Here is a 25294-nt window from a genome sequence, read left to right as displayed (position 1 = left end):
CTATTTCACAGGACAACCCCCTGCCACTCTCCCATCGATGGCCTTCTCCGGCCGACGTACATTGCGCCACACAGCAGTGGAATGGAAAAGGAATTAAGCCATTGAACCTGTGCCACACATTCCACAGAAAGCAGACACGAGCCCCCTTAGCACACGCGTGTGAGGATCCAGACAGGAAACGAGGGAAAGCACGTCCTTAGCAGTGGAAGAGCAGGCAGCTCCCCACCAGGCAGTACCTGGACCAAGGTGTTATACAGGGACTGACTGACACCCCACCACATCCGGCACACAGGGCAACACAACCAAACACTGGCTCCTGTGTGTGGAAACTCGCTTTCAGTGAAATAGTAGGTTATTGTTGCCTAGTTTATTCTGTCAGGACACTGTGCTTTAAGGAAACACTGTACATGTCAGTCAGTTGTTCTACCAAAACAATAGGACATTGTTCCACAAGCTGATGTGTGTTCCTGTCTGATTGTGTGCTCAAATAATTTATTTCCTGTATATCTGAAACAACAGGGATTTAAAAACCTGTTACCACCATCTTCATAAAAAATATCCTCCGATGAACAAAAACCCAGTTGGGTTTGTACCACAGTATTGAGCATTAACGCTAAGAGCATCCAAATCTAAATTAAAAAGAAAACTAGTTTTAAAGAAAAACTAATAATTAAAGGAACTAGGTAAAAGTAATAGATTAACAACTACATTTTACAATGAAAAAACAGGGACATGCTGTTTTTTTTTGTGAATGATTCAAATTCCCTCACAGAAGAGTCTCAAAGTGCTTTTTAAAAACGTTATTCTTGATATTACTTTTTTCCCCAATAAATTTATAAAACTATTCTTCTTTTCCACTTTCAAGAAGCTGACAGTGCCATGTCAAAGAGAAAGACTGCCCAAAAGAGCTGTAAAACAATTTGATTTTTGCCTGGTTATCTCACTTGGCCTATTTTCAATGATTGTTCTTTCTTGTGGTACTATTCTTCCCCACTCCCCACAACAAGGGAAAGTATTAAAATGAGTTGGAAAAGGTTGTTCTTTCTGTGTCACAGCTGTTTCAAACAAATGCTATTTTGCCACCAGTCACCTCTTGCACGTAAAAACAAGAAGCTCTTCATGCACAGCAATTTATACTGTGTTACATACCTCACGTAGAAAGATTGCTCCACATGGTGAATGGCTGCTCAGCTCACTCTGATGGCCTTTAAGAACAGTTCATGACCAGTGTCAGATTTCTCCCTAATGGCACATTGCATTGCATGTGTTTCCAGGTTTTTTTGCTTTGATTGCTGCTTATTCATATCTACCACCTATTCCAGAAATAAAGATACAATCAAACTGTGTTCGGGATGCACAGTTCTTCAGGAATGCATTATTTTACTTGTGTAACTTGCATGGAGTCTCTCATTGCTCATAAGACAAACAACATCTGACTATTCAGGGAGAACCCTTCCTGAGGACTATTATTTACAGTCTAATTTGTGAAGTTGTTTTTACTTGGACTCCAATGACTCCTGCTGAACACTGCTGCACTGAGCCCAGGGTTTGTCATTTTTGCTAGCGGGGATGTGAATAGTGGGCCCTGGAGTGCATGTGCATTCAAAACAGAAGAAAAGCACCCACAGTTTCCCAGGAAGTGCAGAGGGGACACATATTAGTGTTACACAGAATTCAAGACCTAGTTCTTCTCTGATGGGATCCACAGGAGTGAGTGATTCTAATTTGTTTCCTCAAACAGGTTCACTCTGACAGTCTACAGTATATTCAGAAACTGACATTTTACTAAAGAGGTGAAATAGAACTATATAAAATAGAAAAGAGGTAGAAATAGAAAAGTTGCTAAGACTGAACATAAATAGAAACAGTATGATGTAAAACACACACACAAGACAGACCACACTAATTTACACATCTGAGGAAACACGAGGCAGACTCACATTGATCAAGTGTTCCTCTCTAGAGAAAAGCTATTTAAAATGTGTTCTCTCTGCTTCAAAGTTCACTTTGTTTTCTGTTTTTGGATGAGATCTGTATAGGTAAAGAGTTTTAAGACAGTTGTGTTACTTTACAGCTGTTGATCCAGTAAGAGCAAATTCTTACTGGTCGTCACTCTCACAGTAAACAGTGTCAGCGATCTTTTATTCAACACTTGTTTCGCCTGCCTCTCGACGGATCTCTCTGCCTGCTCCCAAGGGAGATGGGCTGTTTTTAACACATGGAACAAGCCCCCAGTGCTTGCCCCTTGCTTACAGTGGTGTGACAGATGAAGCAGGATGTCATCCAAGACACAGCACAGCAAGAGAAATCAAGCAGGAACATCAGATCTGACTTGCTTAAAAACCCCTACTGCCCCCCACAAAAATAGGGTGCAGCTGACCTACATCATGCATGTACTGTAAGAATACTGTAATTTATAGACAACATAATCTGAGGCAATTTGCCAGAATGGGATTGTAGTTTGATTAAGAAAAATTTGATTTACTTTTCACATACCATTTTCATAGCCCTGTTAAGACCCACACAGTACGAAGTTCTTTTGCAGGAACATTGAATGTGCAAACATTCAATTTGCTCTTCTCTTTTTACTAATGATTCAATTTTGTTTAATCAATTATTTTGCTTATTAAGCTATTTGTAAAGGAAATGGCAGGTTAACCATGAGGGGAAAAGCACCTAAAATGTCCTTGTGTACCTAACAAAATATTTGGACAGACCAGTGGCTCCTCTGTTGAACATTTTCTTCAAAGTGTTGTATACCGAGCCGAGAAAGGCTTCTGTGCTTCATAGAAATAGGAAAGGCCTGGTAAGGTCTTAAAAGCACATTGTGAAATTCTTATTAAAGTGTGTGAAAAAGGAAAAATGCAGTACCCACACGAATGTTTGTAGATAGATTTTCTTATTTTATCTTTAATAACCATTTGTATTCTACTATGATTGTAACAATTTTCATGTTTTTTTAGATGTAACAGTTAGACAATTAAGTTGTAAGAAATTGGTCATGTCTTGTGCTCACCCTCTCTTCAAATCCCTTCCTGCTCTAACCTTGCCCCTCTGTGGTGGGACGTCCTGTTTACACATGTCAGAGCTGTGCAGTACCTGACCACTTGACTTACTGGAGTCTCAGGTTAGGAAGAGCTCTCGGCATGCCAGACTTTCTGTGGTTTGTTTGCCAAGAGCAACCTTCAGCAGCACAGGACTCTCATCCTCTGTAAATCAGACTGGATCCCTGCAAAATTGAGATGCTCCACAATGTCTTGAGATTTTTTTATAATCCAGCACCTAATCTAAGATCTGCTGATTCAGGCTTTCTTTCTGTGCTAAACACCAAGCTCCACACTTCGCTCTGCCACTATTGCCGTGAAATCACTTTCAATGCTAAATCCACTTTTACTCCCATTATGTGCATTTACATGTGTGCTGTTGTGAAGTGCTTTGAGCACGTTATTATAATAATTCCTTACATAAATAGTGCTTTTCTTGACGCTCCACTCAAAGTGCTTTACAGGTAATGGGGACTCCCCTCCACCACCACCACCAACATGCAGCCCCCACCTGGATGATGTAACAGCAGCCACAGTGCGCCAGTACCCTCCCCACACACCAGCTATCAGCTGGGGAGGCAAACAGAGTGATGAAGCCAATTCACAGATGAAGATAATCAGGAGGCCATGATTAGGACACTACTCTTTTCGAGAAACACCCTGGGATTTTATAATGACCAAAGAGGGTCAAGACGTTGGTTTTACATCTTATTCAAAGGACAGCGCCTTTTTACGGTATAGTGTCCCCCATCATTAAACTGGTGCATTAGGACCCACACAGACTGCAGGGTGAGCACCCCCTATGGGCCCCTCTAACACCTCTTCCAGCAGCAACCTTCGTTTTCGCAGGAGGTCTCCCATCCAGGTACTGACCAGGCTCATACCTGCTGAGCTTCAGTGGGCCGCCAGTTGTGAGTTACAGGGTGATATACTGTAGCTGCTGGTTTGTCTTGAAAAGCACTCTTAATTATACGGTCATATATTGTTACTTATTGATTTATTGTATTTTATTTATTGCATTATCCATGAATATAGCACCTGTTAAGCTAATAGGCTGCAGTAATAATATTACATTAACAATAAAGTAAACATAACAGCAATGGACTCTGATGCTTGTCTTCACATTAAGTTACAAACAGTTCCAGCTCCCTGACAGCAAGTGGGACTATGGTCTTCCATACTGCTCCTTTTGTGCCACGAATTCAGGTACACAACTCAGTCCAGCTTTGTCATCTTCTCTGGGGACGATCTGCCATCTCGGAGTGTTCAGCTGCTTGGTGGCCTGTTTTAATTTAGACTGGACTTAAAGCTTGAGGTCTGGCTTTAAAGCCCATCTCTGTGACAGTGGTTGCAAAAGCTGCCCGCCGTTGGATTCATAGGGATACAAGACAATAAGATATTGTCAACACGCCAACCACATATCGCGTGAGCTGCACATTGCGCAATCTATAGAGATTAATGTCATGAAAGGCTTGTTAAAAATTAATCTTCACGTAAACCCTCAGGTTCTACTTTGGAATCTATATTCATGTACACTAATCCACCTGGACTCCAGCTGTCGGAAACCTTATTAGAGCTGAGAAAGAAGAGAAACGGCCGTGATTACAACGCCTCTATCCACAGAATTCCTCTTGATTTTTTGGCAGTCAGAACAAATAATAAACAGCAAGGGGCAATTTCCTGTTGACTAATAGGAATTTAGCAATTAACGTTTTCTACTAATGTTACAATAACTGAAAAGCAGAAATTCAAACTGTAATTTTGTGGTCACCATCCTCCAAAGTTCCATCACTGTAAAAGCAGTCAAGTTCAGATGGACCAAATATTAACCCAGTTTGAGAGGAGACTGATTGGAATACAATTTTTGAACACATTGTGCAGTTTCTTCATTTTTGAATGCAGTAACATCTACAGTACTTCATTTCTAACAGGCCATTCCTTATTTTGAAGGCTTACAAGGTAGTTAATAAGTGAAGTGGAAATTTGCCCTGTCAGCATTGTGGTTTTTTTAAAAAAAACAGCATAACTAACACCATAAGTTAGTTCCAGTTTTAAGTTATATAAAAAACAAAAAGGAACAATTTCCTGGAGATTGCAAAAGCTAAATATAAAGCATCTTTAGGCATTCACAATTTTTTAGTTGCTCAGTTAAGCACAAGTTCTCCAAGAACGCACCTATTTAATTCCAAGATCCCATTATTATAAATTAATACATATTTGAACAGTCTGCAAAACAGGTACTCTTTATATTGTTTCACATCTCCTTCTTACAGAGGAATTTTCCATCCCAAAGCTATAACTCCACTTCAGTCCCTTCACTTGTGTCTTTATGCACGTAGGTTTATTACAGCTTCTGTGTTTGGAAATTGGCTTGTAACAGAAACAACTGCTGTTGCAGTTGATGGATTCCCAAAATGACCTACAGAGAAAGAACATGCATGAGAAGAACTCCTTCAATTAAAACCTCTGATGTCATTTTGGGCCAATGACAGGCTGAAATAAAGCCTCCTCTCTCCTAGTTAGTTTTTATAATGTTCTAGAGCATGGAGATGAAGCTGTCCAAACACTGTCAGTTTGCATTTATTCATATGACTGAGATTTTGAATTAATCTTCCAGTAGAATCAGAAAGTTGACTTTATAATGGATTATACAGTATATTGAGTTTGTTATTAAATGGAATAGAATATGTGCAGCCCAGTGGTTGCCATTAATGCTTCACACAGGATTAGGGCTCTGGGTTTGATTCCTGGCATGCTATCTGTTTGGACTTTGCATGTTCTCTCCAGGTTCGTGTCATTTTCTGCCGGGTGTTCCAGTTTCACCACACAGTCCCAAGACATACTGGTCAGTTAATTGGCTTTATGAGAGTGTGTGTGCTTTCTGTGATAGATTGCCATCTCATTCAGGCTGTACTGTGCCCATTGCTTGCCAGGATAGGTTCTGGCTCCCCTGCACCCTTGTATGGGCAGAAGCAGTTAGAAAATGGATGGGTGGATAGTATAATAGAATGGAATATGAGGGGACACCATTGATCTACCACATACTGTACGTCCAGCACCTGCCTAGGGTAATACATGACATTATGAGCCAGTGGCCTCGTTACACAGCAGATCAGATGAGACCGTGAAATGTTGCTTCACCAATCCAATTAAGAGAGAGGGGAAGCAATTAAAGGAGGTCAGGTTATACAACATGAGGTTGAATTTAGCAGATTAGAGTTAACGTACTTGCCCTTTGAAAGGTACCATGCACATTTTAGTGGTCCTGCAGCACAGGGCTCCTTATGGTCATACTGAGGCGTTAGAAATGGAAAGTCTAGTCCACTGAGAGGAGCACCCCCTGCTGTTCCCCCTCCCCAGCTTTCTGCTGCAACCTGGTTTTCCTTGGAAACCTCCCATCATTTACTTTTCTAGGCATGATCATTATGCTATATGATAGCAATGCATACATTTCTTAAATTTATTTAAAATGTATGTAAAGCTCTTCAATGGCAAACAGTGCACTACCTATAAGATCTGCAGAGGTTATAGGGGCTGTAGTTATCTGCCAGGAAGTGACAAGAGAGCAGATTCAGGACAGAACACAGTAAAATATGCATTTCTCATTGCAGGGTAGGTTTCACAACAGATAGCTGCTGCAAGTGTCATGACTAAACGTTAGATCTAGTCAAATCCGTGGCATGTTCCTAATACGTGCTGCAGACCCCATCCAAATGCTGGTAAACTTCTTAATGAATACTACTGGTCCCCTTTATAAACACCATGCTTTCACTCTGTAAGGATGACAGGAAATCAAAAAAATCAAAAAAATCATCCCACTAAGAGACAATGTCTCACCATGATATGTCATCACCTACTGCAGAGCTTTTCAACCTGTGGGGCGATTACGAGACATTTAGGCGCAAACACGCATGAAAAAATGAGAAAGAATTAAACAACTGCAGCGAACATGTTGTTTCAGTCGTTAATAGCAATTCATTATTTATCCACAAGAGGGGGGTGTTGCAATCTGGCTCATGTCCCTGGCTGAGCAGGCTACCTGCCGTCTATTCTCGTTGGCGAAGACAATTCTACAGCAGAATTGAGACTTCGCATTATACCACGATTACAAACTTAAAAATGGACCGGTGGCATACTGCTAAAGTTAACAACGGCGGTGAACGTTAAACTGTTAAAGCAAATTAATGAAAGGCGCTGAAATGCATGCATGTACACAATATAAATTATAATGTGTGAGTGAGTGTGACGCGGGTGTTCGCATTGTTTTCTCGATGGGTTTTTGGTTGGGGGGACGCAAGTTCAAACTTAGACAAACGGGGGGGGGGGGGGGGGGCGTGCATGTCAAAAAGACTGAAAACCCCTGACTTACTGTGTGGCTCAGTTGAGATCATCATTGGATATTTCTGTGTGGTGTAGTGGTCTGTTCACTTCTTCTTTAGTATTGAGAAGGTCTTGAAATGCATCTTCACAGATAATGGTCCCCCTTCTCATTTCTCAATATTTGCTGAACTGTGACAACTACCACGCAGACACCCATCTATCCACCCATCAGAAAAGCACTTATTCCCTGTAAGGTTTCAGGCCACCTGGAGCAGTAGGCTGCTCTAAATTGGCCCTTTCCTCTTCAAGGGAATTGCATACCCGGTTCAACCAATACTGGCTATTGGACTACAGAGAATGTAATGGGCCAGTTGCTCCTCTCTCATCTGTGGCCCTTCAGATGTCCACCTCTGACCACCTTCCTGTGCCTCCTCAACATTCAGACTCCACCATCACACCAGGACTACTCAGCTTGCAGCTCACTGCAAACCTCCTACACAACCAGTTCCTGAATCGATCAGTTCTATATTCCCATGTCCTATGTAGAAATGAGAAACTGCTGTATCACGAATGTTGGTCTTTAATGCTAATTAATGTAGGACCTGCATGCAGTGGAATCATGTGATAGGGTGGGTTGGAGTGGCCACAGGTTGAGTAGCGCAGTGGTCCTGACTCACAAGAGGTTCTTGAAATCTTAGCCGTAGGAATATCATTGGATTAGGTGGAGCTCAATGCTTAAAATGCTTAGCAATAGAGGCCCTCTGATTCATTCTTCTCATGCCAGATGTTCTGTACCACACATTGGATAGTTTTCAATGTTCCTGCAGACTGTGGCTCCTGAAACTGTGGCCCTACCACTGCAGCCCCACAATGCGGGGCCATCCAGCTCGGGTGCCAGACACCCTGGGGACACTCCCATGCCTGTTGGCTTTCGTTCCAACTGAGAACACAGTTGCATAGTAGAACTCTTAGTTAGCCTAATAATATTCCATCTTACCAAACTGCCCAATTCATATGAATTCTTTCATTGTTTTTAGCTAGAAAACACTTTGGAGGTGGCCTTCTCACTGCTGGGGTTTCAGAAGTAACTTCAAATGTCCATCTCTCAAAAGCTCCTCAGTTGCGTTTACGCCGAGAGTGTAAAGAGAGCAGAACCCAGCAGGCGTGTGGCGCTCCAGGACTCCAGCGGCTCCAGTGCCGCCAGCCCCTCAGGATCAGAACACACATTCCTGGCTGTTTGCGTTTCAAAAACAGAAGTCAAAGAAATAAGCAGTAATGTGAATTTACACATTAAGGAAAACCTTGTGTTGAGAACAGTACCTGATATCAGCCTATTTTATGCAAATCTCTCTACTGTCGTAGCGTACTGTACAATACAGATGGAGAATCTCCAGGGTTCAGTGATGAACATTTTCTTCACCTGAAACTGTGATTATTTTTCCCCAGTGGGAGGAAAGTGCCAAGAAGCAGTGTTACTTGCTTTAGTTCGACAGGTATATTGCACTGTGATCATGGCTGCACAGCCTACAGCACAAGAGAGGCTAAAGAGGAGTGTCACTCTTCCTGGTGCTCCAGCTCCCCCTGCTGGACTTGTCTTTTTAGAGAACCTGACAAATCAAATGCTTTATTCACTTAACATCACATACATTTTTCTAAATTGACAACAGTTACACACCTGCCTCACAGCCTGAAAGTATCCTGCCTTCAGTTCCGGCAGTCCTTCGTGAGTGGACAGTGCATGTGGCTTTCCTCCCACCTCCTCTGGAATAAGGGCTCGACATTCATAGGGATTCTCCTGACTGCCCAACTGCTGCTGGTTTTGTCTTTGGTTTGCTGTGCATGCAAACGTCCCAGTACATACAGGAAATGTGCCCAAGCCTCACCCTAAGCATTGTGTTGTGGGCTTACACACACAGTCTGACACAGGTCTTGCTGGTTTGCTGGAATTGAATGCCCCCCTGCTTTTTTCTAACTTTCTTATTTTTTTTAAATCTTTTTCTTTACCTCCATATATGGCAAATCCAACTAGTTCCAGCAAAAGCAATCACAAACCCCAGTCATAAAGTACGCAAGTACAGTCTGTTTAGCCTGAGGATTCTGTTTTTCATAATGGGATGTTCACACAAATTGAGCCTGGAGATTCTGTGGAGGAAGACAGACATTTACCGACGGCTGTCTCTCATGGTTGCTCTGGCTACCAGGATGAGCTTCGATTCCAGGCCTTTTCAGAAACTGTGGTAATCCCCAATACAATACTCAAGCCAGTTAATTCTTCGGCTCCCCACTCAACAGTACAACACATTCGCGCAATGTGTCCATAACAGACTACACAATAATACTAATCAGCTGCTGATCCCGATTTCACTTTCTATAACACTGTCAACTATCCCATCACTTGCTTTCACAAGTTTCTTACATGTTGCATTTTGGGATGTTATTTATGTAAATGAGACGGCAGGTAAAACATTTGTAAACTTCGTCCTACACCTTTAAGCAAATCTAACTGTTTCTCCAATTGTTATTTTTCAGAAACCTTGGAAGATAAACTATTCCCCATGCCTAGCACACCTGATTAAATCAGAACTTGCATTATTCGTGGTTGAATCCAGTTAATCCTGTCAATTCTTATGATGTTAGCTATGAACAGCCCATTAGTTGTACTTACACATATTTCACACTAGTTGGCACAACGTGTTTTAGTAGTTTTCCACGCGGTGGCACTGTTAAGCAAATCTCAAACTGTAAATCGTACAGTTGTGAAGTTGCCAATAATTTTAGTAGTGTGGAAGTTGTATGTAACAGAGAGAACTCACAGCCGCGGACGCAGGGCGACTTGGGGGTAGGCGGGCCTCCGGGCGCCCGTCGTCCAATGCAGAGCCGGGAGTAGCGAGAGCGCCCGGTTTAAACGAGGAGGGGCAGGTGCACGTAATTAGAAAAATAGGAAAGAACCGGAGCGCCCTTAAGAGGAGGGATTATGATTGTGACACCAAGTCCCCAGCGCTGTGAGGAAACAATGCTAACAACTGCGCCACTACAATGCCCACCTCTTCTGAGTCCATACGGACTATTCCCAAGAACGCCCCTTGGGAATGCAGAGATTCAAACCAGAATGTTTCCGCAGCAGTGAAGTTCAACAGCTTAAGGAGGATGTATATTAGACACTGCCAAGATAGAAAAGTTTGAGTATATTTAAGATAACTATTGAATGCACCAACTAGCACAGATTAGAAGAATTGTTCAGATATGCTGTACATTAGGAAGGACAAATATTTCTTCTCTGTTCTGAACTCTGCTCTTCATTCTTTGTATTCTGACCTATTCGTTGTCCTGGTTCTACTGTTACAGCAGTGTACTGTATAATTTCTCAACTGTTACAATCCATGCTTGCTGACCGTCTTCTACACAAAATACAAATATTTCACGATAGACTTGTGGGCTATGGATCCAGTACTCGTCTTTTATGCCATTAAATTCTGTTTTCATCTTCATTTTTTTATTTTTTAATTTAAACTAATAATCTATTAGTTTAAACTCCTAAAAAATCTAGCCAGTGTGTGTCTTTGGAAGCAAACCACAGCATCCCAGTGCAAAATCACACAAACGCGTGCAAACTCCACACAGACACACGTCAGAATCATGCCCAGGAACCTCTGACTGGCACGTAGATTCAGCTCAGATCTTTATCTTTATCTTCTTAACATGTTACTAAACTTCAGGTAGAAATATAATCGAATCCTCTCTCCTGCAGTGGTCTGCGAACGCCTGAGGCTCTAACGGTATATCAGTTCCAAACTATGATGATTTCTATTGGCGACCTCTGCTGGTGAATTCCTGCTGATGAATCCTTATCAGTCAGTTCTCCGGTCAGGGAGAACTCCAGTTAAACAGGAAAATATATTAAACATAATTCCGTGATAAATGTTATCTTATTTAAATAGTGGTGAAAATAGTGCAAAAATTGTAATACGACTAAGGGATATGTATCTTTGAAAGTACCCTTTTAACCCGGAAAGAGTTTTCTACTTAACAAGGTAGGAATCAGATAATTATGAAAATACTATGATGTATTCAGTTGACAGGTAAGGCTCAGGAAGGGAAGAAATGGACAGCGGTAATGTGTTGATGGTTTTCGTTTGAGAAGTGTAATCAAAAGACCGATTTGTAGTTAATCGGAGTCCGTGTGTACTTGATAAAATATATCCTCACCTTAGATTACTACATATAGCTCATTTAAGTTCGATTAATGTTTATCCTATGAACTGGGGAAGACGATGGCGGCCAGCCCAGAGCTTTAGCAACGTTTTTTTTTTCAATACGGCGCTGCGCGCAAATAAAGTACCGTACAACTACAACCCAGTAGTAATTTCTCATTGGCTCTTGTTTGGCCCTACTCCGCCCACATATCGGATATTCGTGCGATAGGCTAACCCATTATTCTGTATAAGCTTGCTGTTCTGGATATATACAGCTAGACCCCCTCTGAGAAATCTCATCACTAACTCGCCCTTGCGGCCGGACAGACGGAGGATGGCTGGAGCTCAATTCGTGCGGTTCTTCTTTTTTGCATCTCTCGGAACGGGTAAGCGACAAGCAGCGCCTCAGACAGAGTCTCTCTCGTGTCACGGGGTCTTAGCGTGGTGTGGGCTAGGTGTGGATGTATTCAGTCTCAGTGCTCAGCGCTGCATTTTACATTGTCGTCTTCAGATATGAAAGATCCAATTGTGAGTCGGACTGATCTCGACTTGCTTGTGAATCATCATGTTCGGTATGTCGAGGGATCTTGGCTGAGTCTTTTCCTGTCGATACCAGTGATGGCAGCGATGGTGCTGCGGCCAGCAGTGTGATGCTTGAATTTCCTTGAGAATACCCACCCGTGTTGTGGAGAGAGCACAGCACAAAATGATGAACCGCCTATTGACCGGGAGATGCGCGGCCACTTCTGCATTTTCAGTATTTTAACCCACTTATCTCAGGTTATATTTAGTGTCTCATTTCATCTTCTTGTACAAACGCTTCTCTGTCGAGATTAAAGAAAATGATGAGGTTTGTGAGAGGAATACTAAGATAAATTGGAAATGTATTAACTATTCAACAGAAGCAGCATCTCCAGCGTTTGAAATGCCTCGATGTCATAGTACTGCCTTTAGATCTCGCCCTGGCTCTGCCATAGAATTCTAACGTTTTCATTCGTTAGAAAAATCTGAGAGAGAAAAAACGTTTAATGTCACCTCCTTGGCTGCTGTCGCTACTGAATTGTTTCCTCTGACAAAGGCTTTCCCTGCGTGTTTTGTTAACCCATCTGCGTTTAGAGTAGAGTGAGCAAACTTCAGGAGGAAAATAGTTAAGGAACAATTATTATTTTGCAACGTGGTGGGACATTCTCTCTCTTGTCCTTGTTTTTGTTGTATTCCAATATACATAATCGAGTTTTCTCGGGAGCGGTAATTTACCATCAGTGCTCGTGATGGAAGGGTTAAACAACGCGTTCAATAACAAAATCAAACTCGGGGAAAGCTGAATCTCTCTGCTAAAGCGCAATTTCCAGTTACTTCAGGCAGAATCTCGCACGCACGCGCCTGAAGACAGCACACCTGTTAAAATGTCAATTACAAGAGTGGCCATATTACCCTCAATGTAGATTCCACGTGGAGTTTAATGAAGTTCAGCAAGGAATCCTTCCGCTTTTAACAAATGTCACACATCTGCAGATTTTCATTAGAAAAAGCACGGATTTATGTAGCGTTTTCTAATGAAATGTAGCTTTTTCTTATGTTCCTGCAGGCTGTCGGGCTCCTCAACACCCTGGAATCTACTTGCACCCACCCCAATTCCAGAAACAGGGTTTAAATCCCCCCAGTGTGTTGTGTATATTGTATTTTGTATTTATCTTGTAATTTGCACTATCTGCACGTGGCACTATGTGTATCCTGTCTACAGTGTCTATTTCAGTGTCCTGTCTGTCCTGCCTGTATTTGCGCCGTGGACCAGGAGGATCGATATTCCATTCCACTGTATACTTGTATACGGCTGGAATGACAAATAAACGTGAACTTGAACTTGATACATAGATCTATATGTTATTATGGAGGTTAGTTGAGTACAAAGAAAAGAAAAACTAGAGATACAGTACCCATATGACACCTTGTTCACCCGGATCCTTTCAGACAGGATTTTAAAATTGTCCTTAAACCGATGTGAATTAATGTGTATAGTTAGTAACACTAAATGAAAGTTTCGATTAAATCTTAAGTTACAGCCCTTTGCGGAGGTGAGTGCTGGGGTAGAATTATAGTTCGCAGTGAAGCTGATAGATCAGACTGAATGGACGCCTGATCAATGTTACTTTTTGAGTCATTACATTTAGGTTTGGCATACGATTCATTAATACAATCTTAGGAGTTGCTTTGTCATATTAATAATTACAGAAAACAAGCTGCATCAACATAACCAATTAACACACATCATTGCAATAAACGTGTCGTTTGAGCACCTCTTTCATTTTATTGTTCCTCCGAAGGGTAAAAACAGTATTCGGTTTTACAAAGCTCTAATGCTTAATTTCAAAGTTAGACTTACAGTAATATCTGAATGGAAATGTAAAGCCCTTGTCATTTTTCGGTGTGTTGGTGAACATGGAACCTTAGTTATTATAAGTTACTAAGAGTCTGGCTAAGATTAATTGTCTCCTGTAAGTTTAGAAGATCACCGTCAAGTAGTTACAGCTTAACCAACAATATTCACTTAATTTAATAAATTATGAACAGCTTGGCTGGAGTCTCCCGATCTGTTTGTAATCAGGACATTGAATGTGCATGTCCAGGGTGTGGTGTGGTTGATTTGAATGGTCCAGGACTTACCTGCTCGACCATTCAAATCGACCACCTACCACCTTGATCACACCCTGATCGTGCACATTCAGTGGTCTGACTACAAACAGATTGGTTGGTTGGTGGGCGTCTCAACAGTTCCTGTGCCCATTTCTATTCTACTGTACTGTTATTATAGCCCCACTGTATCATGGGATGTCTGTATAACACTTTTGACTCTATAATACAAAGCAGTAATGATTGAATCATGTCACCAAGCTAATGCAGGATTTTAGCAATGCCTGGTGTTTAAACCCCCCCAAAAAGAAATCCCTTAAAGACGTTTGGATTGTGCCTTGAAAGCTGGCTGGAATTTTATTTTCAAGGATGTATCAGGCTGGTTTTTTCTGTGCTGTTTTCCCAGCTATGGCCGGAGTTGTCCAGAAATCTGGATGTGCTCTGGGCCCGGAGTTCTGGTGCCAAGACATCCGCAGTGCTGTGCAGTGTGGCGCCCTCCTGCAGTGCATGGAGACCGTCTGGAACAAAGACACCATGATGGTGAGTCGGGAGCACAACGCGATACTCAACACGATACTGTAGGAAAGAGTACAGCAGCTGAATAAAGCTCTCAAGGCAAAACATACCATTTTGTGACATGTTTTTTCAAGATGACTTGATGAGAAAAAAGAGTTTATTTAACTCTGTGCACACTCAAAGGAATTTCAACCAAGAGTAGGATCTTACATTTCTCATGAATTTGCAATGTTTAATTTAGTTTTAAAATGGAATTCCAGCCACATTGTCAAGCATGCGTATAAATCAGTGATTCACTCTTGGTCTTGAAGCAGTGCAGTTCACCAGAGTTTGTGTGTTCTGTAACTTAGAATCCTCAAGAGCAAAGACCTGGAAACAGTAGCGACCAATTAAGACCTATCAAGTCATTAAGAGTGTCATCATCATCATCTCAAAGAGTTTTACAGTAGGAAAAAAATTAAAAGGATAGCAAAATACACAAGAAACACTAGAGGTTAGAGGTGCAGCACAAGAAACATGCCCATTAGAATATGAAGCAGACAGACACTAATTTTGAAAAAAGCCTTTCTGAAAAATCAATGTCTACAACATGGGTTGACACATTGTGTCCTACACCCACAACTCTTTGTATTAAGACACGTCATTTATTTTCTTTAAAAAGTTAAAAAGAACCTTACAGCAACTTCAGAAACAAAAAGCAAAAGGAACATCTTTCTGACCGTGTTATGATCCACAAATTTTCTCTAAATAAAAAAAATAATAAACAAATCGTGTTACAATTGCCAGTTATGTTTTATGCCCATCCCTTGCTGGTGACATCATGCAGAACTGTTACAAAGTTTAGGAGGCTGAGAGAGGAACTTCAGAAATTTAAATAAATCTCCGAGCTGTTCTCAGAATATGGCCTTCTTATTTTACTGACAGCATCCTTCCGAAATACGCTCAAAACGAACCCATCACCAGCCCTATCACTTCATCTGGTTTCATAACACAGCTGTCTGACAACTCTTCCACTTCTGCTTTTGTCTTTTGATTCTTGAGGACTTTTATAAGTTGTTTTTTTAAAACAATAATGCAGCAAGATACGAGACTTACATGTTTATTTGTGAGTGAATGTGGAATTTTGTTTGGCTGAGGAAGTGTCCAATCAGAGCCTTTATAAACTATCATATACCCTTTAGGGATTTCTTCACACTGCAAATGGGAGGCCAATTTTCTACACTTTTAGCTCTGGGGTAAAATTTTCTCTGTTTTCTCTGAAAGTAATAGAAAAAGAAACATGGAGAGACTGTAGGTATGGAGAGAGATGAGTAAGTTGGTTTTTCCTTTCATACTAAAATAAGGAAATCTCCTGAGAAAAGGTAGAGTTTTTTTTTCTTGCAATGGAGAAAAAGTCCTGATGTCATGGTGATGGGGTTTGTTTCCTCTGGTTCCTGCAGGAGAGTGACAGCTGTAAGGACTGCACCCAGATCTTCGAGCTCTTGCAGGACATGCTGTCTAACGATGACATTGAGGTTGGTGATTGACCATGAAGCTTAATTCCCAGAACGAGCCATGCTTGTGCACATGTGTACATTAGAATATCCTTGTCCCATTCCATTCTGCCCATTCACTGTGAATGTAGCAGCATTGTGTGTTACAGTCCTGGCCAGTGACTGTTCCTCTCATGGAAATCCCTGGGCAATCCAGTAATTTCATCCCCTTTCCTACCTGTAGTTTCTGATTAGTCTGCTTTACTTTGAGACAGATGAAACTTTCTTCAACAAGGGCTACTTACCTTTAGTTAAAAGCATTGATCCTCATCCCTGGCCCCGGACAGCCAGTGTCGTGCAGGTTGTATTGGAAACTCACACTTCTCAGTGATTAAAGACATGGAAACAGAAAACTCTGTGGTTGACCAGGGACAGGAGGGAGAATCTCTAGATAAACCAATGACAACAGCGGTTTTCAGTACAATACTGACGTTTTTCATGAAATCAGTGTCATTGGGCTTTCCAAAATGTACAGTTTCCACAAGAACCATTTGGAACGGTTGATTTGTCCAGATATGGATCATGGCACATCAAGGAGCAAACACTAGTCGGGGAATCGCTGGTGTAGTTTGGAGGAGTGTGCCAACCTCAGGTTCTCTACTTTGTTCAAAATGTGCATCCCAGCTAACCCGTAATATCGAAATCGAAATGTGTAGGGTCAATCAAGTAACTAAGGCAGAACTGAGCAAACAAAGTGTCTGTTGTGTCAGAGTCCTGTTTTGGTGTGTAGTGGAAGAGTAGCAACACCCAAGCCAAACAGCTGGGCTTCAGCTATGGCGTGTTTTTCCAAATGAGTGACTCTGAGACTCGCAGGCGCAGGGCTGAAGAAAAAGCAGAACTTCTTTTTTTTTAATTGCTGAAGCAGTTGGGACCCCTCTTTGGTGTCTCAGATTTACTCCTCACCCGTCTCTCCGTTGGTGCTCAGAATGCACAGCCCGACCCAGGGTTTCACTTCTGTTCTGATCTGGAACAGTAATAGACACCTGTGCTGATCTTCTTTCTTCCTTTCCTCTTCCTTCCCCTTTTTATACCAGCGATGTGTCTTCCACAGTGCTGCTGCTCAGGAGTGGGGTTGCTGGGGTGCTGTGTGGTGAGGTGTAGAGTAATGAGCAGAGATCTAGGGGCTCAGTCCCCCCCACCCCCACCCCCCACCATGGACACCTGTACCCTTGAACTGGGAGCCATGCTCCCCAATCGCTCCGGTCCCCTGAGGTGAAAAAAACACCTCTAAATTCCATGTGCTGTACCTGAGTACCAGAGTTTACTGGGCTCCAACCATGTAATCCCATGGGATTAACTCCAGGCCAGGGAGCTGCTTGGTTCCTCCTATGGGTCTGTTCTGGCCTGACTGAAACCGCTACACTCTCCCAGCAGAACGCAGGGATGAATTTCAGGCTCATGCGCTTCAGTTAGCAAGGCGGTGTTCTGGCAGGTACACGCCTGTATGCGCGTTCTGATCTTTAAAGAAAAATTAACCGCAGAACGTAAGTGACCCGGGAGATGGTGTAACGGGCTCTGAGAGCACACCTGGGCAGGGCAGCATCGATTGTAAAACTACGGCCAAACTGTATTGTCTTTTTGGTTTCTACATAAGCCTGCAAATGCCAGGGTTACCAAATGTTATCAGCTAGAAACGCCTGTACAGAGAGGTTACTGCCTGCTGCATTTTTTTGAAGGAGCTACTGTACATCACTTTTTTGTTTTAACATGATTTGTGAGGCTTGGTTTTGCAATGATCTTATGTACTTTTCTAGCTTTTGTTCTCTTGTACCAATGTATAGTTTATTTAAACATTGAGCCATATTGGGGTTTTGTGATAAAACCGATACTTTCCTGCATTCCTTTCACTGGGCCTGTTTGTGTAGTGGTCTTTTGCAATGAAGATATTTGACTTGCTTGCTACATTTTCAGCTTTTGTTCCTTTGAACTAATGTATAGTTTATTTAAACATTGTTGTGCCATTTCTTTCTTTGATTTTGTGATAAAACTGGCACTTACCCTGCATTGCTTTGTGAGTAATAAAGCCATGATTTTAGCAGTTTTGAGCATGTTGCTATGAAACTGTAATACAAACAGTAAAGCCCACTAAAACATCTGTCTGAATACACCTTTGTATTATTAGTAGTGTGAAGTTGATGCAGCTGTTTCCAATATAAAAGTGTTCTTATATATTAGTTTTCTCACCTTTCACATACAGTTGCTGTCCAGTTTATTTTATTAATGTATAGAACAGGAGTCTCCAACCCTGGTCCTGTACAGCCCCTGTCCAGCAGCTCTTACAGTAATCTTTTAAATCGTCAGTTTCTAAAGGCCTGGAATAATTTAACAAAAATTAAAATTAAACTAAAATTAAACAGATGAGGTGTTCATTTAAGCCATTTAGAGATCATTCAGAAACGAAAAACAGAATATCCTTCAGCTCTCAAGGACCAGTGTTCCCTCCATTGAAACTTTACTGATGAATTAAATTAGTGTTGCTGATCTTTCGATGACAGGTAAATGTGAGTGATGTACAAGAGTTTCTCTTGGACCAGCGCTGGAGATCCCTGATGGAGACAGTGCTCAGCCAGCCCTCAATAAATGAAATGTCATAACTTTCTATTTCTCACAGTATCACCATTGAATAATAATTCAATAAGATTAAATAAATATTCAATAATAAGATTTACATTGAATAATAATGAAAACAGTTAATTAGCAGATGTTTTCGTCCAAAGTGAAAGAGAATGGGGACTGATGCACCTACTAAAAATTATTTGAGCAGGATCTCTTTTTCTCATCCAAAAGTACAGAGCGATGGAGAAAACTCCTTTCAGACCATAAGAACAGTTACAAACATTCAGCCCACATAGCTATCCAGACATTTCTTGAAAGAAGCCAGGGTTTAAGAACTTGGCTGGGTCATTGCCTCCTGGGTAAAGTGTGACACTAAGGTGCTCAGATCTTATTTGCCTTCCTGTCTTTCCTCTCTATCCCCGCCTTTCATGGCCTCTCTCCAGGAACTGATGAAAAGAACAGCAGATTGGTTCTGTAAGCACCTGCCCACAGCCGAAACTCAGAAGGAGTGTATTGAAGAGGTGGATGTCAAACTGCCCTTTATCATCAACTTCCTGATCAATAGCGTGGTATGTGTCAGGTGTTATCTTTGCTTGCCTGGATATTACATCTTTTATCATTCAAAAATATGTACAATATATGGAATGTTTTCAGTTCTTTCTTCAGATCAGATTTGGAATTTATACCATTTTTGTCTCTTTCACAAAGCTGTTGTCACTCTCTCCTTTTGTCCTGTTTGCCAGAACCCTGGAAATGTGTGTTTGATGCTGGGAATTTGCAAGGGCCAATCAACCACAGGAAAACTGGAGTCTCTGTTCAGTCACGTCAAGGTGGATGAACTGCGCCACAGTCCAATGCCAAAGGGCACAAACCCCCAGGTGAGAGCCCAGAGGCCAATGCCATGCTGCAGGGCCTGGTCTGGTCAAACTGGGGGAGTGGTCTGGGGAGCACCCCCCTAGACCTGCCTATTGAAGAACCACCAACAAGTGCTGGTGATCCAAACATACTGTATATTATGTTGCATCATCACCATGGTGTGCTACAACTATGTGCTTAGCTTTTTAATATTTAAATCTTCAGATGCTTTTAAAGCATGTAGTGGCATTTCTGCATCTAACAGCAGCCTAGAGACCCCACATCTGCTGCCAGAGCAGCAGCCTGATAGTGAGCATGCTGCACATATAATTTGATAAGTGTGTGAACACTGAATCGCTGAATTGAAGCATTGCATGAACAATGAAATTAAGAATACATAATGCCGCGCTTTTAAAAAAAGTGTCCCTAAAGATTTTCATTCCAAACTGACCTCAGAGGGTTTTATAATCATAACCCTCTCCCTTGCCTTATTTTTCATGCTTAAAATACAAGCACCCTCTTGTTCTTCTGTTCAGTTATGTCCAGCCCAACTGACATAGCTGTGGGAGTTCAGACTACTGGGCCTTCTCCCCAGAGAACACCAGGGAACTTAGCCTATGCCCCACTGCCACAGTGAGTGCTGTAGACTGGCCCCATGGCTGCCTGTCCCCCTCTGTCTTCCAGGTTCAGATTACGCCTCTGTGTTCCATCTGTGTCCTTCTCATTAAGAAAGTGGAGGAAGTGCTGCCTAAGGTGAGAACTAAGGTAGGATAGATCTTACCTAAGGTGCTGTTTCGTAAACAAAACAGAAACATGCATTTGAGTGAGGGCGCTTACAAAGCTTCTAAGAATGTCCAGCTTCTAAGAACGTATAAAATGCAAAGTGTTTTTACGGTCTGTGAATGGTGACAGGTTTGACAGTAGCTCTGAAGACAAATCGGTTTACAGATTTCAGACTGTGCATTTATTTCACAAACGTGACACAAAACTGTAGGTGGCATCTTAGGTTTAATCTCAGTCTTTTCAGACAAGCCCACACACTTACATCACTGTTAGACTGGTGACAAGCTCCTCTAGGATTGCAAATGATTCACATTCTGCGCTGTTTGCAGCTGGTTGACTCAACATTTTTCTCTATTTAGATCAACACTTACAGCTGGATCTAGGTTGTCTGGGGGGATACAACACACCTTGCACTCCTTAATGATCGATTTCACCCTGCTCAAAGGGATATTCAGCATTTTGAAAGTGATTTAATACTCTCCAATATCCTGATGTGTGCTTCCAGACAACCTTATCCTTGCGTGATTTTCAAAGCATCTTTGTCACATGACCCCCCGGTCTGATTGCCCCCTCTGCTCTGCGCCTCCCGTCCTCCAGGAGCAGATCGCCGACTTGCTGGGAAAAGTCTGCTCTCACCTGCCCATGCTGCTCTCCATGCAGTGCAGCGTGTTTGTGAAGATGTACGGCGTCAAGCTGATAGATTTCCTGCTGTCGTACCTGGCCCCGCACACCATCTGCTCCCTGGTCTACCTCTGCATTGGGGAAGAGAGCCCGGCTGTGCTAGGTGAGTCCACATTTTCACTCAGGGTGGCTTCCCTGCTCTGCTTTTACCAGCACTGTGCATACAGTACGTAACATGACCCGTCCTATGGTCAGGGAGGGATCTTAACTGTCAGTCCAAAATATACTTTTTCGTTGCTTCCTGAAACAAAATGCTTTTGACAGCTTTGCACGGGTCTCCAGCTGCTTGCCCTTAATATAGCATATATCTAACCTGAAATAAAAACTACAACTCTTCTGTTGTCACACCGAAGGATTTTTGTATTACTCCTTAGGAGGGCTTGTGTGGCTACTTTGGCATGTTGATTGACTGTATATTTTACTTTATATACTGTATATTTATTTTCTTTAACATCATACATGTACTGCATGTCTATTATTTGTTAATGGGTTCATGTTGTGTTAAATATTCTGTGCAATGTGTTGTGTCTTTTACCTGCCTCCCAAGCAAACTTCCCATCTGGGACAATAAAGTAAAGTAGAATTAAAGTCTGCAGACAGATCTGGACTCAATGCCTTTCTTGGTTGAAGCAGCTGCCGCCAGTGAGCCCAGCTGTGAGGCCTGTCTGGGTGTGACTGCCTTGACACAGCTAACGTTGGGCTCCAACGCCACCGAAGACCAGACGGCTTTGGTTTTGGACACCGTATGCCGCTACTATCCCTCCTCCATCCCCACGGTCAGTCTGCATGCTCACCACAGCCACGATTAAACCCTGCATAAAGCCTGCTTCAAATGATGTAAAGTGAATCAGCCGAGGACATTCATGTACAGTATAGAGGAGTGCTCTCCCATAACTAGAAGCACGTCCTGAACTTAATCGTAATCCCATATCCATTACAGCTTGCACATGAAAATGCAGAGTGCTCATTTAATGCCTGCTGAAAGTACATTTCATAAACAGTTTATTAACAAATAAAACAAGTCCTTTGAGTCTGCCAATTTGTGAAAGTGTATTGCTGAAACTGAGACCTCAAACACAAGTAAAGAAATCACAAAAAATGAAAGTACCTCTTTTAATTCTCCAGTGCTGCCCTAGGACAGGGAGATAACATATGTGGTGTGTTTGCTCATTGCAGTGCAAGAACTTCACTGAGGCCTACAAACCCAAGCTGCAGAAAGTCCTGACCAAGCCATGGGACACTCACACCATGTGCCAGGTGAGTGGTCAGTTCACAGAGAAACTGCAACATCTCGCACGTCTCCTCAGCCCAATCAGGACAACATGTAAACCTGTTGGCCTGTCTTCCAGCACTGAACGCAAGGAAGGAAACAGAGTCTGTTGTTCTCCCAGTCTGCTTCACTTACTGTATTTGTAGCTGGCAGTTGATAAGAACAGCTGTTTAAATTTAAGAATGAAATATATGTCTACCTGCTACAAATTCAGGAAGTAAAAATGCCATCAGCAGTGTTAGTTTATTCCTAGTGAGAAAGTGCAGAGAAAGTGGTGAGTTTGTGTTTCAATGGGCCTACCATCCCGTAAGCACACAGCGTGTCACATGTTCACAAACACAGGAAGTCCAGGCCTGCGCCAAGGCAGAGCCCACCCCCCTGCTGGGAGACCAGCCTTGTGCCCGGGGACCGTCCTACTGGTGCGCCGACATGCAGAGAGCCTTGGCCTGCAATGTGAGTAGTGCTTCCTCCACGGGAGAATTAGGACTTTAGGATTTCATGCATTTTTTTTATCTGCTCCGAAAGCCCTTTGCCGTGTGCAACAGTCTTCTGGATTTGTGTTTCAGGCTGTGGACCACTGCAAGGCTCATGTGTGGATCTAGACATCTCGCCCCTTCACAGTGGCAGTGCCAGGAGAGTTGGCAGCGCCAGGATGGCACCAGCAGGTTTTGGGCGATCCCTGGCTTCAATCAGCTTCCGCCTGTTCTGGCCTCAGCTGTCACTGTGGCCAAGCGTCACAGCAACAAGCGATGACCAAATCAAAACGTGTCTTGCCAATGGATCTGTGACATTATAGAATGCTTTTAGGATTTTAGTGTGGCCTATCAGATTGCCAGTTCGAGGAAATCACCGTTGCCTGTATCTAATTAATCCTAGCTCCTACTTAATCAAGATGTTTTTTTTTGTCAAATAAATACTGAGAGGATTTAAAAATAATCATTAGTTCTCCACTGACAGCAAAATTTAGAATGAAAAGTAAAATAAGATGGACACACTATGTAAAACCAGACCCAATATATGTTTTGGCCTCCAATAAGAGTTTCAGTATAAATGTGAATTACTGAAAATGTCCAGATTAAGAATAACTTTGTTATTCTTTAAAGCAGGAATTTACAGTCCCTATTTCCTGGCCTTAAACCTTCAGATTTATACAATAATGAAAGTACAGTGCATTTTGTAAAGGATAGCAGTATACAATAAAGCAATGCAATTCTAACTGTGCAGACCAGTTACACTCCCAGTCTACTGTATCTACTGTCGAAAACAGAGCTTCAGATCTTTAAGACACTTCAACTAGTAATAGATCTTTTCATCTGGAATTGTCTTCAGAATGTGAAAACAAACTGGAAAGACCCTTTATTACCCTATTTCATATCTTGTTTGTATGAAGGTGTTTTAGTGCTATTCTCTGCCAGACAGATAGTCCCACAAATGCACAATGCAAAGATGCAAAGACTTTAAACCAAACTCACTCAGAGTCCTTTCCAGATTTGTAGCCCACTGTTACAGCTAATTAACCTTAAAGTCTTGTACTTTATACATATGCCTAATAGAAGCCCCTCCCCACCAAAAACCGGTGTAGGACAGAGCGGAAGAGGGACACTACAGCACGCAAACTGCACCTGGCATGAACCACTGTGCTTTAATCAACCTTTGTTGACAGCCAGGTTCCATATCCCTCAGGTAGGCTCAGCTAGGCATTAAAATATCATGGTACAATACAGGGATCTACTCATGATAAACTGCAGTGTAATGCAGATGAGTAGAGTTCCTATTTCCACTCCTGAGAATAGTGAACTGTGTCTGCAGGGATCTGATCCACAGGGTCTGTCTGATTCTGTATGGGGTTGGTTTGGAGGTTACAGATATATGGTTCTTTTGTCTTAATTGTACACCCACCCACTTTGGAAAGGACTCTGATTGAGTAGGACCTTAGTACTCAATCAAGAGATGAAGCTTAGAGGTACTTCCCCCAACAAGCCCACCACAAAGCGTCATTTGACCCAGGGAGACGCAGCGCTGACTGCAGGCGGTCACAGCCCAGAGAACCCTACCCGACCCCTCCCAGCCCTCAGCCAGCTGCACAGTGCCCCCTGCGAGAGCCTGGGTACAGTCCAGGCCCGGGACCCAGTCTCACCATGAGTCCTTCACTTTTTAGATAACAGCAACTGATGGTCCCTTTAGGAAAAAAAATCCCTTTTTGCTTTGGGACTTTGTATAATCCTTCCCAGGACCTCCTAAAGCTAACAGGAGAAACTGCACCCTCCAGCATAGCAGAGGAGAGAAGTGTTTGGTTGCTTTAACTTATCCTGAAGATCTGGACAATTATCACAATATCCTACAGTCTGCCACAGTTTCTAAATCCTCATGCCTCTCACCAGGAAGATGCTCAAAGTCACTCCTTTAACCTTAATGTGGGCAGAAAAATATTTTCTAAGATGGCTAGTTAGTTGCAATGCTTTAAAATAGTACTGCTCTATGTCAAAATGTACTAGCTTTAATTATGTGCCAGTTATAAATTAATTTTGATTTTATTCTTTTAAGGTAAAGAATTCTAATGGAAAAGGGAAACGGGGTTTCAAATCAAGTGCAGCCAACTCATGTTTATTTGATCTATTTCTTTGTGCTCAATTAAAAATAATTTGTGGCATGCATCGGTGTTCTGCAATTGATGTATACGTGCTCATCCACTGGAAAACCAGACATATTGTCATGTTGTTTCTGTATTCAGGAAAATAACTGAAGCCTATATTTGGCAGTGGTGCATTTACATTCACCGACCAGCTCTAATCTGCTGTGGTAGAGTATTCAAATGAACTCTACCTTCCAGTATATATAACACGTAAGTGTCTAATGAAGAAAGCAGCAAAGAAAAAGAGAAGCTTGGTGTTTCTGTGTGGAGTTCAAATTGCA

The 25294-nt window shown here is 42.2% G+C and overlaps 1 protein-coding gene across 2 annotated transcripts; it reads left to right on the top strand.

The window, feature by feature from the left end:
• Nucleotides 1–11721: 11721 nt before the first annotated feature.
• On the top strand, nt 11722–25038 carry LOC148839139 (prosaposin-like). Of its 2 annotated transcripts, none has more exons than XM_088909145.1 (11): nt 11722–11943; nt 14595–14728; nt 16144–16218; nt 19236–19361; nt 19536–19670; nt 20332–20400; nt 21028–21214; nt 21745–21887; nt 22288–22368; nt 22724–22834; nt 22948–25038. In XM_088909145.1, exons 1-11 carry the CDS (start codon nt 11892–11894, stop codon nt 22981–22983), a joined length of 1149 nt encoding a protein of 382 aa, XP_088765271.1. In that variant the 5' UTR covers nt 11722–11891; the 3' UTR covers nt 22984–25038. The 2 variants fall into 2 exon arrangements, with proteins under 2 accessions (XP_088765271.1, XP_088765270.1); XM_088909144.1 differs by having other exon boundaries at nt 11723–11943; nt 20332–20412.
• Nucleotides 25039–25294: the final 256 nt, after the last annotated feature.

The sequence above is a fragment of the Atractosteus spatula genome, chromosome 2 (genome assembly GCF_055471065.1).
Source record: "Atractosteus spatula isolate fAtrSpa1 chromosome 2, fAtrSpa1.hap1, whole genome shotgun sequence".
Lineage (NCBI taxonomy): Eukaryota > Metazoa > Chordata > Actinopteri > Semionotiformes > Lepisosteidae > Atractosteus > Atractosteus spatula.
The sequence above is the reverse complement of the archived record's forward strand: the minus strand, read 5'-3'. Positions and strand labels throughout refer to the sequence as shown.

Excerpts from the sequence above, each read along its gene's own strand:
- LOC148839139 (XM_088909144.1), top strand. The coding sequence starts at position 11,892 with ATGGCTGGAGCTCAATTCGTGCGGTTCTTCTTTTTTGCATCTCTCGGA. Across the intron at positions 16,219-19,235 it reads TGTCTAACGATGACATTGAG|GAACTGATGAAAAGAACAGC; the intron begins GTTGGTGATTGA and ends GCCTCTCTCCAG. Across the intron at positions 22,369-22,723 it reads ACACTCACACCATGTGCCAG|GAAGTCCAGGCCTGCGCCAA; the intron begins GTGAGTGGTCAG and ends TCACAAACACAG.